Source organism: Falco punctatus (assembly GCF_963210335.1).
Source record: "Falco punctatus genome assembly, chromosome: 2".
NCBI classification, from domain to species: domain Eukaryota; kingdom Metazoa; phylum Chordata; class Aves; order Falconiformes; family Falconidae; genus Falco; species Falco punctatus.
This window is the reverse complement of record NC_137581.1, coordinates 78,591,298-78,606,058: the sequence shown is the minus strand read 5'-3', so window position 1 is coordinate 78,606,058 and position 14,761 is coordinate 78,591,298. Positions and strand designations below refer to the sequence as shown.

General features: G+C 38.8%; 1 protein-coding gene across 2 annotated transcripts in view; it reads left to right on the top strand.

Moving 5' to 3' along the window:
* Nucleotides 1-14,761, top strand: part of DSCAM (DS cell adhesion molecule) — a 484,929-nt gene that overhangs the window by 315,879 nt on the left and 154,289 nt on the right. For both annotated transcript variants that reach the window (XM_080376609.1, XM_080376610.1), the window contains exons 10-11: nt 3,050-3,169; nt 6,830-7,003. In XM_080376609.1, the coding sequence (XP_080232735.1) occupies nt 3,050-3,169; nt 6,830-7,003 (294 nt within the window). The remainder of the gene's footprint in view (nt 1-3,049; nt 3,170-6,829; nt 7,004-14,761) is intronic.

Genomic DNA, 14,761 nt, shown 5'->3' with positions numbered 1-14,761 from the left:
TATTGAAAGTAATGATTAAAAAAAAATGAGGACACCAAGAAAATCTGAGCAAAAACTTATGTTTTATGTACACACAAAATACAGTAAAATCAATATGATAAAAAGCCCAGTTCAGAGCTTGTCAGTGTTAAAGGCACAACACATAAAGAACATCTACGTGAGTTCATTAAAGATGTGGAAGGATGCATTTCCACAGAAATGCTCTTAACACTTACATTCGGCGTCCATCCATTTTTCTCTTTATACGCCCAAAGGGATTAGAGAAAAAAAATATTTTAACAGATAACTTTAATGCAAATAGTATTTTAAAGGCCGATTGCCTTCATTCCATACTAGGCAAGCTTGCTTAACGTTTCCAGAACTTCCTGCATATGCCTACCTGTTTAATAACATAAATTATTTCCTGAAAAATTAGCACTTCTGGCCAGTGTCTTCCATAGCAAATGAAGAATATAAAGAAAATGTTTTTCAAAGAGAAGGGAAATAAACCAAAGAATTTTCATATTATAAGAGAGATTTCAAAAGATATTACACTCTTCACACTTTTCAGTGGTAGAGGAGGCCAATAATTATCAGTCACTCTATCACATCATTTGTAATCATTCAACTGTAAGACTAATACAGCTGAAGTGTTTTTGTGTTTTGTGGTGGGGATTTTCTGGTCTAGCTTCTTTATGGATAATCAGCTTGTAATTGATTTTTCAGAATCAGTTTGTGAATACAAATTAACTAACAGTTATCCAGGTGAAACAAGCTGATGCCACCACGCTGACTTATATAATATCAAATCTATTTGTGCAACTATTTGTACTTTTCACCTGCTTTGGAAAATAAGTGCTTAGGAATCCTTTTGTGTTTGGTAATAAAATGAACACAGAGCAGTGAGAAAAGAGTTACTGAAGCAAATGTCTTTTCTGAGTAGATAATTAGAACAGGGTGGGTGATTGCCCAGAGCTGCTGTTGCTGGGATTTCATGTTTGATGCTTACCTGTCATGAATTAACGTATGAGATATTTTTGCCAGTGTGGTAGCCATTTGGAAAGCTGAAATGTGTGACAGCAGTAAATGTATCATCTAGTACAAAGATGTCTCTTGCCTCTATCACTGTTAGCTCCTTCCATTTCTTCTAGCAACATTCCAAACAGCAGTGGATCTTCTTTGTCTGTAGTTAGGCAATAAACATCTTCGCATTATAGCTACAGGATAGTGAAAGGGTTTGTTATCCCTTTATCCCCAGTTAAAGGGATTGTTAGCTCTCCAGAAGATTGTTCTTCTCTTTTTAAAAAACAATTGTATCTATGAAGGTGGAGAGAGAAAGATAGAGGGAAGTCTGGAAGATGGAGGCACAGGGAGGAAGACTCGAGCTGTTGTGAAGAGGGTTCTCTGATCCTGGAAAGAGTATGTCTAGATACCTCCAACTTTTAGCAGTCCTGTCCATACCAACACTGGCAGCTGAAGTTTCTCCTTAAGGAAATCCTGGGACTCTGGTATAATAGGAGGTGCTATCTACATTAAATATGAGAGTGTTTACGCTGAAAAAACTTTAAAGTCAAATATTATAGCATCGCAGCTTCTACTGTGCTTCTGCCACACAGTGTTTCTGATGTATAACTAGTACTGTATTTATGGCCATTAAGAGCCGTTTCAGGTCCCAGGGCAAATAGTCACTGTACTGATGATCCTCTTCTGTGCTGCTTTACCTATTCTAATGTACAGCCTTCTCCCATACTTCCTTTCTTAATTACTGGCACTTCTGTTGAGGCAGGTGGTGGGGTCTGATGGGGTTTTGGGTCAGAACAAGGAGGGATGGTTGGGCCCTTTCTTCTGTCTCCCCCAACTTTCAGACAAAGTCAGCACTGGCTAGACCTGTGAAGCTGTGAATCCGTGAATCCGCTGTGTATGTGCCCCCATGTCCATATGCTGCAGTGGGGAGAGGAAAGCAAGGAACTGTTAGGATTTCTCCGTTAATGCATCAGATATGAGTGTGTTGCTGTACTTGATTTGAGAGGAAAAAAAACCTGTTACAGGCTTTGTCTGTAGCACTGTAAAAAATGACAAAAAGAGTAACACTGGATAAGGGCACAAATAATTTACTTTTTTTCCTCAGGTATTTCCTTCTTTGTGTTCTGAACGAGAAAACAGGAGGTCAACCAAAATCTGTGATTTAAACTGACTTTAATACAACCATTAAACATTTTTAATATTCACTAAAAGTTTGTGGGGTTTTCAGCATTCTTTACAGTTTTCAGCTTTTCTTTCAAAATTTTGTCTAATCTGCAGGTTTTATTGAGACTTTGACATTTGGTATTAGGCTTTCATGGTAAACTGTAGGTCTAACATTGTCACAAGTTGTTTTCTTCACTGTGTATCTGTATTTGGAACATGTAAAGCTTTTCCTTGAGATAAGCAGCTGTTATACTTACTTGCTTATGTCTGGAAGACTCACTGCAGCGGTTTTATGCTGCTTTAGATAATACATATGCATTGATGCACTTACATCTATACCAGTAAGACATCTCTTCAACTTAATGCAAGCAAATTGTGTTGAACTTTTCTAGACCTGTTTGGAAAGAAAAGTCCTATCAGGAATTGTGTTTTAAATGCTGTCATTTTAACATTAAGTGATTTGATTGCTATTAAAAATGGTATTATGCTACGTAACTATTTTTCTAAAGCTTACTACTATTTCACTGTTACGAAAAGAAACTATACAGGAAATTTCATTTGTTCTTAGACATCTGCCAAACATATGTTAGAAAACCTTTCTTTTCTAACCACAACAATATGATTTACCTGTTACTCGATTTTATAACCTCTCCTATGGAGAGATTTTCATTAACTTACTTTTGTATCCTATGGAGACTGGTGCATTTATTGTGCCTTGCAAGAAATACATTGAGATCGTGTGCAGACACAAATTTACTGTGTCACTGGATCATCAAAAAGCTGGTTTAAATTTTTGCTTTCTGCTATGAAATGTTATGTCTCCTTATTTGACCGGTCTGCCACTTTGAGCAGCCTGTTAAGTTGCACTTGCTTCCTCCCGCAGTGCCCCCAAGGTTTGTAGTTCAGCCCAGCGACCAGGATGGGATCTATGGAAAAGCCGTAATTCTCAACTGCTCTGCAGAGGGTTATCCTGTTCCTACCATTGTCTGGAAATACTCAAAAGGTAGGATTCCTCTGGGGATCACTGGGGACAGATTAATGCTGGTTTAGTAATGGGTTAGTCACCTGTAAGTTACTGGTTTCGTCATGTTGTCAGAGGCTGGCAGGGTGCAAGAAGGGAAGTATCAGTCATCTTTATACGTTTTTTATAGAATTTCCCTAAGCATGTAGTGCTGGCCATTATCATAGACACAAGGCTGAGCTATATGGACTTTTGATCTGCCTTAGAGACATCCTGGAGCTGTGAATGTGTGCCTGTGTTAGCTATGGCCTCAGCGGGCAAGTGATGAAATGGACGGCTCAGAGAAAAGAGATACTGCTTTAATTGAAACAACCTCAGAACAAGGTTCACTAGCAGCATTTGGCTGATTCCCCCCCCTCCCCTTCAAAATTCATGATAAGATGGCCAATCATATCTTTTCAGCAAAGAATAAAGGTCAGGTAGCATTAGCATAAGCAGTAATTCAGTATGCGCTTTACATAATGCTTTAACATTTTCTTCTCATGTAACAGAGCATTAAAACTGGCCCCACTTGACCTTCAGTAACCATAGGAAATTGACTGATTTTTAATTAAAATGTGCTGCCTGCTAGATTGTGTCTTGGCCAGTTGTCTTATGGGCAGTTGTCATCTGGCAGGTTTTAGCAAGAAAACAAACTCTCCAAACTCTATCTCATCTAAACGTGTTAACTCTTTAAAAAGTAAGAGTAGGTGCTCTTGGGGAGAAATCCTTGTGTAATGCTTCATGTCATTTTTGATTTCCTTAGGATCTAAGTCCAAATTATATTTGAAGAAAAAAGGTGAGAGAAGAAAAATGTTCATGTTAAAGACTATTTTTGCTTTTATTGATAAATTTTGGGTTGTGGCAGGAAGGGGACAGAGCTCCAAATGCCAATAATGTCAATGGTATATGGGATTTTAATTAAGAATATAGGTCACAAAGAAGTAATTCTGTTTTGTTGTGTTTGCATGCTGAAGGAGGAGGACAAGCCAAGCTAGTTGAGTTGTAATTGACTGTGAAGAGATAAGCAGCCCATCTTAATAAAAGAGAAAGGGGTACTGGTTTGATTTTAGTGACACTCTACCATCAAGTGTTTTTAAGATTTTCCATTAACAGCTCTGAAGTTTTGAATTCAAAGATTTTAGTAGATATGTGACGTAGGCAAAGCCATCAAACTGCAGTTTCATTTTTTTTTTTGCCATAATAATTCTAGGTGAAAAGATAAGTATTTTTCCAAAAGCCTGTATTTTGCTAATGGATGACTACAATTTCAAAACCTAATCTGACTAGGGTGCTGTACAGCTCTATAGGATAGATGCTATATCTTGTTTTAGAAAATATAACATTGTATAATTGGTTTGTGAGCAAGGTTAATGCCAAATTCTGAAGTAATTGGTGAGGTGAGGCCAGCAGGAGTAAAACAATCAGATCATAGCTCATCTGTTGGTTCCATAAGAGTAGAAAGGGCATCTGCAGGTAAGTTACCGTCATTGGCTTTTTCTGTCAGTGCAAAATGGACAAAGAGGGCTATTTTTTTTGTACATCAGGATAGACAGGTAATAGAAATGAACTTCCTGTCTCTAAAGAGTAATGACAGTGATCAATACAAACACCCCATAATGAGGAAGAATCTGTTAAGTCCTTCAGGCTTAAAGAGGCAACGGGCACCCACTGAAACAAAGGAGTGTTCCATTTGAGTAGAAGAAAACAGTTTTTCACTGTGAGGGTGACTGAGCACTGGCACAGGTTACCCAGAGAGGCTATGGAGTCTCATCTCTGGAAATATTCAACACCCATCTGGACATGGTCCTGGGCAACCAGCTATAGGTGGCCCTGCTTGAGCAAAAGGGTTGGACCAAATGACCTCCTGAGGTCCCTTCCAACCTCAACCAGTCTGTGATTCTGTGATTCATGAGCATGTAGTCCTCTTGCAGATTCATCCATGCAGCTGTGTGTGATAAGCTGCTGTCACTGCTCAGGAAGCTCTTTGGCTGTAATAGTGTGTCTGTGAAGAGTAAGAAACCTTTGCAAACTGTTATGCAAAATTTTGCCCAGTTGTAGCTGTCCTTAGGAGTATCAGCTCTTTCCCTTCTGTGAACTCCAAATTGTCCCCAGAATTTTTCATGTGAAGAAGTACAAGAAGTGAGTGCTTGCATCTATCTACTTGGGCAATCAATTGCAGACAGGTAAAGTTAGTGAAGCATAAATGTGCCTTTCAACCAAATGACAGGAAAAATGGCTTATTAAAGAAAAAAATAGACAAAGGGTGAGGAAGTGGGATATGTATGTGACTAAAATAGTTGAAAAATCAACAATGGCAACTGATTTTTGTGAAAACGTTATCCCTTTAACATTTCTAAGTTCATGGTATCAGCCACCAGACCTTCAGTGTAATTGTAAGTCCCCAAAGCAGACTCTTCTAGGACTAGAAGGATTTTTAGAATATGTCTGGACTTTTTTGGTATTCTAGATGTTGTATTCATAGATTGTTATAGCTTGTATTTTATGCTAAACCATTGCCCATAATATTTATTCATCCTATTTCCTCCTGGGCTGACTCAGGCAACTGCATGTAGTAATTAAAGCTGACAGATAACAACTTTGTGTACAGAAAGTGTTGTAAGAGAATTCTATTGAAGAAGACTGCCTTACAATTTCCCTGAAAAATCCTGTCTCCTGCTGCCAAAGCAGGCTGTAAGGCTAAAAGAACTGTATCTTAATATATACAGAGAGAGTTCCTAGTACTGGAGGAGCCCGAACTTGTGGTGGGCCTCTGGACAGTATGGCATGCTAACAGTATGGCAGTCTCCTGTTCCCTATTCCCTAAATTACCCGGTATCTCACTTCCAGGGAAAAGTAGATTCCTTCTTAAAACAAAAGTTGATACAGAAATCTTTGTCTTCCTGTCTTTTTATGGACCTTCCACTTTTAAATTACCACCAAACATAGCACCTCATGCCTGATTAGTGATCTGAGCTTTTTGTTTCTTTCTTTCTTTGTATTTTTTCGTTAACAGTCCAAATAAATACTGGCTACAAACATGACAGAATAGAGATTTTTATATGTCGTCAGTCAGTTGGCTGTAGGAGGAAACAAGGAACACAGTCAACGATGTGGTTTTCCACATTACACAGTTTCATAAACAAGGTCCTAGAGATCCCTTGAGTATGCCATGTTTACTACAACAGACATCCCTCTTAGTCATAAGAAATTCATTTGGTGTATGCATTAGGGATACATACTTGCATGACTGTTCAGCTGTAATTATCAATAATTTATCAGCCTCTAAATGTACAACAAATGTGCCTTTTTACCCATGAGCGGTCTGAAAATCTTCATTTTCTCTCTCCCCCTTTCTGGTTCTTCCACTCCTGCTTCATGCTTCTTTTACCCCCTAACCTTTAACATGGTCAAATTATTGCCACTATTGGATTAAAAAAGCTAAAAAAACCTTTCTTTTTTTTTTTTTTTTCCTTTTTTTTCCTCCATTTAATAAATTCAGTTTTGGCAAACCATTCCGTTTGTTCTGATAATGTCAGAAGCCATTTGTGTTTTGATTGAATTGAGCGTTTAAGAGCAGGGAGCTATAGTTTCTGCCATATTCTAAAAAACTGAGAAGCTTTCCTTCCTAACTAACCTATTTCTGTGGGGGTCTTGCTTTAGGTGCCGGGGTTCCTCAGTTCCAGCCAATTGCATTGAATGGTCGTATCCAGCTTCTCACAAATGGCTCCTTGCTGATTAAACATGTGCTGGAAGAAGACAGTGGATACTACCTCTGCAAGGTCAGCAATGATGTGGGAGCAGACGTCAGCAAGTCCATGTACCTCACTGTTAAAAGTAAGAAACAAACCAATTCTTTGTGATTCAGATATTACCATTGAGTGAAAAAGGCTTGTCTACTGCATCCTTAGTTTGCAGGGAGGGGAAGTGGGGAGGGAGGTGAGAGGCTGGGTTTGTTTGTTTTAATTTAATGTTGGTATTCAGCTGCATGTGGGAGCATCTGGAAGTTAGTATGGTTAATAAAAAACATTATTTAGTATCAGGAGAAAAGGGGACTTGAAGATAAAAAGGATTAACATCTCATTTCAAAATTTTTTATCATGTCTATGAGCTACATCGGAGTAATAAATGGGAAGTAAGAAAATTCTTTGGTCAAGGGTAAAAAACCAATAACAAAGAAGAAGTACCCACAGTGACGTTAAAAATATCAGAAGTTGAAGAAAATATGGAATAAAAGATTTGCAAGATAGCATAGATACTATCAGTGCAGTTACAGTAGATATCGCAAGATGCTACAACTTACTATAAGATATTATAGATACAACCACAGCAGTTGTTTTGACTTGGCCATTGGCAGGTAACTTCCAGAGAATGCATCTAATTCTATTTGATCTGAAGTGCTTACACAAACTATCTGTACTTTGTAAGCATAAGAGACAATCCAGTTGTTAGGTGCATGTTAGCTGTAACTCCTTCAAACATTTACATAGCTGAGAATACAGAGGAAATGTTAAGGGACGCGGGGGGTGGGGTGGGAGGGAAACAACCACCCAAAACTGTAGAGATAATATAATTTCTCCCTAAAGAAGAAAGATACTATGGACACTTCAGCATGCCATGTGATCCTGAATCACCTATTAGACCAGTATTGAAGGAGGTCACCAAGCCAAATACTTTCATGTTTGTAGGATTTTTGAAGACTGACCGAGCGCTTTGAAGTCCTTAGACGTCAGTTAGCTTGAAAAAGGTTTGCTCTTGAAAGTAAAGAGACTTCCCTCTCCCTCCCCAAAAGGAAGGAAAATCCAACATTCTCCATTGGAGAGCTCTACTTTAGACCATTAATGTTTAGGTTTAGGGGTATTTGTTGTAACGTCATAGAATGAATAACTAAGTTCTTCGAAAGGAAGTGTTGACTTTGTTAGATTTGCAAGTCCCAGTACCTCAGATGTCCTCTCCAGTCAGATTTACCACAGTAGCTTCATCTTCTGAAAAATAACATGATATCCCAACCCTCAAGCAAGTATATTAATTGCATGCTTTTTCTGTGGATCAGTAGAAGTTCCAGCTTCTGTGATTTCCATAACTGGCCATTTTGGGGCCAATCTTCAACTGCAGTAGCAATGCACTGCTGTAATATGCTACAGAAAAACAGCTTTCTTCTGGTTGGCAGCTATGCACACTGCCTGTCTGATCATTGCATGCAGTTTCATGTGTGATAAAAGAGCATCCCTTATCAAATAAGAGCAGGAGCTTCCCTGGAGGGTCAGTTGCTGTTTGAATCTAATGAAAACCCCTCCAGCTCTGAGATAGCAGGCAAGCACGTCTGTACACCCTCACACATCCACACTAACACGCGTACTGCTCCCAGCATGGCTGGTTAGAGAAAATGTCGTTAGCGTGGTGGTGTGTGCGTAGAAGAGGCACAGCTTTAGTTTTAATCAAGCACACATTAAGGACAAGCTGCTCTGAGGAAGTGTGCCGTGGTGGGGTTCAGGCATAGGTGGATCCCCTGTTCTGGTGGCATGGTTATGGCACATAGTACTTGGACCTGGTCAGGTGGAGCAACTCCAAAGTGAAGGCCTGGACCTGCCTTGTACTGTGTTTTGTAATTCATGGTTTTCTTTTTCTCTGTGGTTATTCTAGCTCCTTTTCTCTCTCCCCCACAAGCCTGTTTCTGGACCCTAGTCCTCAGGTGTATAGCCTTAATACTAGGTAAAAGCCTTGGGCTTCCTTCCTGAAACTCACAATGTTTTTCATTAGTTGATCCTGCTCCACAAATGCCTTCTTTACTCAGAGGCAGAAGGCGAGACCTGGCCCAGGCAGTCGTTTCTGGCTGACAAAGTTGGTAAGAAACAGCCTTCCAAAACATAAACAGAGATTAGCATCAACACATTTTGTTGTGGCTTCCTTGTGACAAATTGGCTTCCCACCTTCCTTCAGTCTGTATGTGTGTTGTCCATGAACAGTAGCTCAAATCACCTGATAAAACAGTAGAGTGGCTTAGATGGATTTAGTTACTGATCATGAAACTAGGCTGCCTGTCAGAAAGACAGACGTGGCAGCCGTCCCTTCACAGCCTCCTCCTTCAATTCTTAGCTGTCACTTGTACCACAGGCATCTCATGTATGCAGATGCTAACCATTGATAGCATCACTGTGAACTTAAACACGAAACTCTTATGCGCAGATGATTCTTCTCCTCCATGTCTGACAAAAGTTTCTACCTACTGTTAGTAACATTGCTGGATAAATTTTTGCCTTTCATAGATCCTGTGACAAATCTCTTAAATGAAACTGGTATCCTTCCAGAATTTCCAGTGTCACCTGTATCTAAACAGAAAAATTATTGACCTTTGATGTCAAAGATGGTAGGCAAATTTTTGTTTTAGTAGTTCAGGAGAGGACAGAATAAACATTGATGCAATGTGCTTTCATGACTTGCTGCCTCTAAAACTGACTGTCTTTTTCTTAGTGAAAAGACAACTCAAGCTATAAACCAACTTGGCTCGCTTAACAAGACTCTAAATGCTAGGAAGGAAAAGGTAGTAATTCCAGATACACATCTATTTAGTGCCTCAGCATTTGTTGTGTGACACCTTCATGTCAGAGAAGGTGGTCCAACTTCCTGGTTGAAGGGAAATTCTATGAGGAGGGTGTGCAAAAAAAAAATATGAGAGGAAGATAAAGAGACTTCAGGAATACTAACAGAAATGTGGAAAGAAAGAGCTGCCCGGAGTCAGTGCTGGATCAGGAACCACAGGGCTAGAACGGCAGCTGTGAAGGCAGAGAATCTTCACTTTGAAGGTATTATCTTCCTCCCTTTCTATTCAAGAAACACCCATAAAAATCATGATCAGTGATTCTTTCTCTTCTTCTGAACCAAGGATAAGTAGTTCTCAAATTCCTTATTCACTAAGACATACAATATTAGAAAATTATGAGAAAGATCTGGAATAAGGAATCTAGTGCTGTCTGGAGAAATGACTCCTGGTGCTTGGGATGAGAAGACTTCTAAAGAATTTCTATAAAGGGTAATGAGCCTTTAACATGAAGGAGGAACTAAAATTATCTAAAGGTTGCCTGGGAGTCACAAGGGAAGAGATGTCTGCTTAAAATGGACTACCTGCCTGCCTTCATCTGAATAAATGTCACACTTCCTAATTCCACTTTAGGGGCTATCTATGACATGATAGAATGATATTGTGAAAAAAGTCCCTCCTGAAAAGCAAGCTTTCATTAAGGTATGTATGTCACTATGTAAATCATCTGTTGGAGGTAGTCATATTAGCCCTGCCCCTTCTTAAATTTATCACTTATTCTCATGTCAGTGCGGAGCCTGAGCAGTTTTAATCTCATCACAAAAACATTTCCAACAAATCCTGTCTACCAAGAAAACAGAATTGCTTTGTTCAATTTCCTCTCAAATATGCTTCTTAACTATTTGCATTATATGTATTTAATACATAAACCTAAAGCTGTCAGTCAGACCCATACCTCCTTCCAGCAGGAACTTACTAATCCCAGCTAATACTTCCAATGCTAAGTTTCACCACTTAAACATTTTTTCTTTTTTATAATTTAAAATTGTTATATATGACAAGAGCTGGTAGAATAACAGAAGAAAAGGCTGTATGGGAAAGGGCGCCTGTTCACAGTGTAAAAGTGATTCGATTGCCCTGTTCCTGCAGTTACCCTGCATCTTGGCTATGATAATTCACTACCCTATGCCTCTGCTTCCTCTACCTCTGTCATATTATTTCTTGTCCATGTTGTCCACAACCTCTTCCAGGCAAGATCTGTTTCTTTCCGTCTTCAGACAACACATGCAATAGAGGCTCTGATCACATAATTAGCTACTTCTGCAAAAGAAATAAAAAAAAATTAATAGTAGTTATAAACACAAATAAATGCAAAAGATGCTTATGAAGGGAGATTATGAATCTAGAGAAGCTGTTACCTCCACTGCTAGAAAACAGTTGTTCCACCATATGGCTAAAGCACTGCAGCATTTGTTTATTAAAATGGATAGAACTCTATGCCTTTCTTCTTCTATGAAACTTTATCTAAGCAGGATTTCCCATGTGGCCAGTGAAATGAGTTTGCTTTGCTGCAACACCTGCAGTAAAGCCAGCAAGCTGTGATGGAGAATTCGCTGTGCTCTGCTCACCAGGGTGCCTTATAAATGCTCATTTTTGTCTTTGGGAAAATAATTCATTGTTGAGAATATAGGAATGTAGAGATCTGTCCAATTGCTGCTTTTCCTCGTGTATGAAAAGAATAGCATTTATCATAGATGCTAGCCTTTTGTTTATGTCCAATTTTTCATTAAAAATACATATATCCCACAAGATGTCAGTAAGGGTGGCATTGCCTGTTCTGCATTTGCCAAGATAGATTATCCATAATATGTTGTAAAGGAAGAGAAAAATCACCATCTCTTGACACATTCAGAAAAATGCTTATAGGAAGAACCACGATCATACTATGTCAAATTCACCTGAGTCCCAGTTACTTTCCTATTCCTTAATCTGTCTGTGCTCCATTTTTTCATAGTCCCATGGTCTGTAAATAGTGTTTTCTGTGGCAAAAAAAAAACCCCGAACTCCTCTGGTCTGATTGTGTACTCTGTCTGTGTTCTTCTTCTGACATTTCTGCCATCTTTAAACAAAGAACATTTTCATTTATTTGCTTCTTCGTAGTTATTTTGCAATTTTCCTGAGTAGAGTACATTTTTGTCCAACAGACAAATTTGGTCAAAATTGGTAAAAATCTCTAGCTGGATTACTTGCATATGCCCTCAGAAGGAAAGACTAAGGTAAAGGGAAAGAAAATGAAAAGTAATTTCAGTGAACTGAAACTACTCTTCTATCCCAACGTGTCCTTTCTCAAGAGCTGGCGAGCTGCCCTTGCCTACCTTTGCCCCTACCCCCATGACAGGCAGCTTTCTCTTTTACCACCTATTTCTTGGCAAAGGCAAAAACTGTGTTAAATATGAGGATTTGGACGAACTACAGTACAGCTCAGTTTAAATTCCAAGTCAGCAGCGATGGATTGTAAAACTCTCTATCTTTTTTTAATTATTTATTTTCATTAAATGCACAATCTAAAAGATGTTGTAAGAAAGCTACAATAAATCTTGGAAACATGAAATTCTCCCTAGTCAAAAGTACTTTCTTTTGTTAGTAAAACAGCCGATTTTTTCCTAATGAGGTCCTCCCATTATGAGAAATGAACAGGGTCTAAATGCTGTTTTCTGACTCTTCAGACCATTGGCACAGCTTTGATTTAGGGACTTGCGCTTTAATCACCCATCATGTGTCATTACCCCGACAGGCGGCAGCAGCCGCAAGATACAAGCTCCAATAAATTGCACTGAAAATCACTGAAGCGATCCTTTGTTGATTTTCCTTTACAGCTATTCAATGGCAGATCAGCTGTCATAACAGCACAGTGCCTGTAGCAACAGGGTGAAATTAAACGTGAAGTATGTTCAAGGTAGCTGGTAGAAAGCTGGAATATCCCTTTTCTGTACATTCAAATGCTTTCTACTTTTAGTAATGCTGAGCCTGTGGCAGTTGGCTAAAATGAGTGCTTTCTCTTGTAAGATAATTGCCAGATGTACTGCAGTACAAATACTTAAGTGCTTTTGTATGCAAATCTTTGCAATACTCTCATTTAAGAAAAAGAGGGAAGGTAAGGACTTCTCTTTTTCTAAAAAAAATATTTTTCTATTTGGGTGCAAGGAGAAAAAGATTATAGCAGCCCTTTTTCTTTTCTTCAAGGCTGGTTGCACAACAATGCTTCTTAGCAGGAAGGTGAAAGATTTCTCTTCAGCTAGCTAGCTAGAAAATGCACCTAGGCTCTCCTGTATCTTTTCCATTTGTATCAACAGCATCATATTTATCGTTTTTTTCAGTACAGTTGTCTCTTTCAGCTTTATATTGCCCAAATAGCAACATTCAAAAGGAAGCATGGGTGAGGTTTGTTTTTCAGTTTTCTTTCTATTGAAATTTTCATAGTGGATACAGATTATTGAGACTTCCCTGCAAAACAACCAGTTTAACAAAGTTGTGATGATTTCATCTTTTGAATACCTTCACATCTTTACTTTTCTTAGAACACCTCGTAAGGAATAGGATTCACAAGATATGTAATCTAGCTGCTGTTTTATTTTCTCCCTTTACTGAACACATTAGTAATACTTAAACACAGCCAAACCACAGATATTTTAATCGCATGTCTTCCTTTCTCAATCTTAATATGTCTTGTGTCCTGTTAAATTACTGGTTTATTCAGAGAAGGTTTTACATGGCTCTCAGATTACAATGGACTTTGTGTCCAGTTTTGGCCAGCTGTGGTCAGTAGACTCTGAGCAGTAGAGATCATTTCAGATCAAGGATTATAGCTCCTATGTCTCTGAACACTGCTGAAACAAGACTTGAAAATAATGTCTGCTCTGTTGTCCTCCTCCAGTTGAGATGGTGCTGTCACAGTGACTGATACAAGCTAGGTAGATAATCCATTCATAATAACGTCCATTAAGAAAGTAAGCTTACAAATTTCAGTGTATTGTGTTTGGCACAATACTGCAAACCCTGCTGTGCCAGAATAAAATAAATAGTAATCCTAAAAGGCTCTTACCTGGGAGGAAGTATTCTGGAAATTATTCTTACTGATAATTTGGAAGGTTGTTTTCTTGGAAGAAATTTATAATATAGCTATTCAGATTTAGGCTTACCTTCACGTGAAATGTGAATTAATAACTTTCTGGAACACAGTATGTCTCAACATCCTTTTAAGAAAAATATACGCCAGTAAGCATAGGACCATTGACAGCCAGAATTTCAGGCTTGCTCCTCTTGGAGTTACTCATAACTCATCTACCAGATTTAGTTTAGTGAACATCATGCCTCCTCCTAGTTTGGTAGGACAGGTGGAACATCCTCTAATCTCTGATGTTTGTTGTCTTTCTTTCCACTTCCATGTGCAAAAAGGTTGAGTGCCCTGCTCCTAGCTCTGTCACCGTGGCCCACCTGGGCTCCACGCCACCTCTCAGCCTCATTCAGGAGAGTGGCAGAGACCATCTGAGGGTGCAAGCTGCTGCTCAACCCGTAGCAGCTCAGCCAGATCCTTTGGGTGGAACAGCTTTGCAGGGCATGCTCAGAGCATCATATTCAGAAGACCAGCAGTGGAGTGCTAAGTGGTTGGAGTTCGTTGTGATGGTATTTAGAGGCTGTGGTGACATCTGTCATGTGATACCATATCAACTGGAAGACAGAGAGAGAAATGAGTAGACACAGTAATTAAATTTGAACACTTATCTCAGAAATTCTCATCAGAACACACCACTTTTAAACAAAATTCTTTAAAATATTTTTTCTGATGTTTTCTTAAAATTATGAAGTGGTTCTAAATTTCAAAGTCAACTGCACAAAAGTGTGTCTGAATCAAATAGTATTAGGACAGTGTTCAGTTTGGTTTCCTTTAGTCCATATGGTAAAGGAGTAATGACTAAACACTAAGGATACCCATAATTCAGTATTGACGTTTACTGGCTTGTCTAGAGTCAAACTGATTTCAAATGCGGCATGTATAT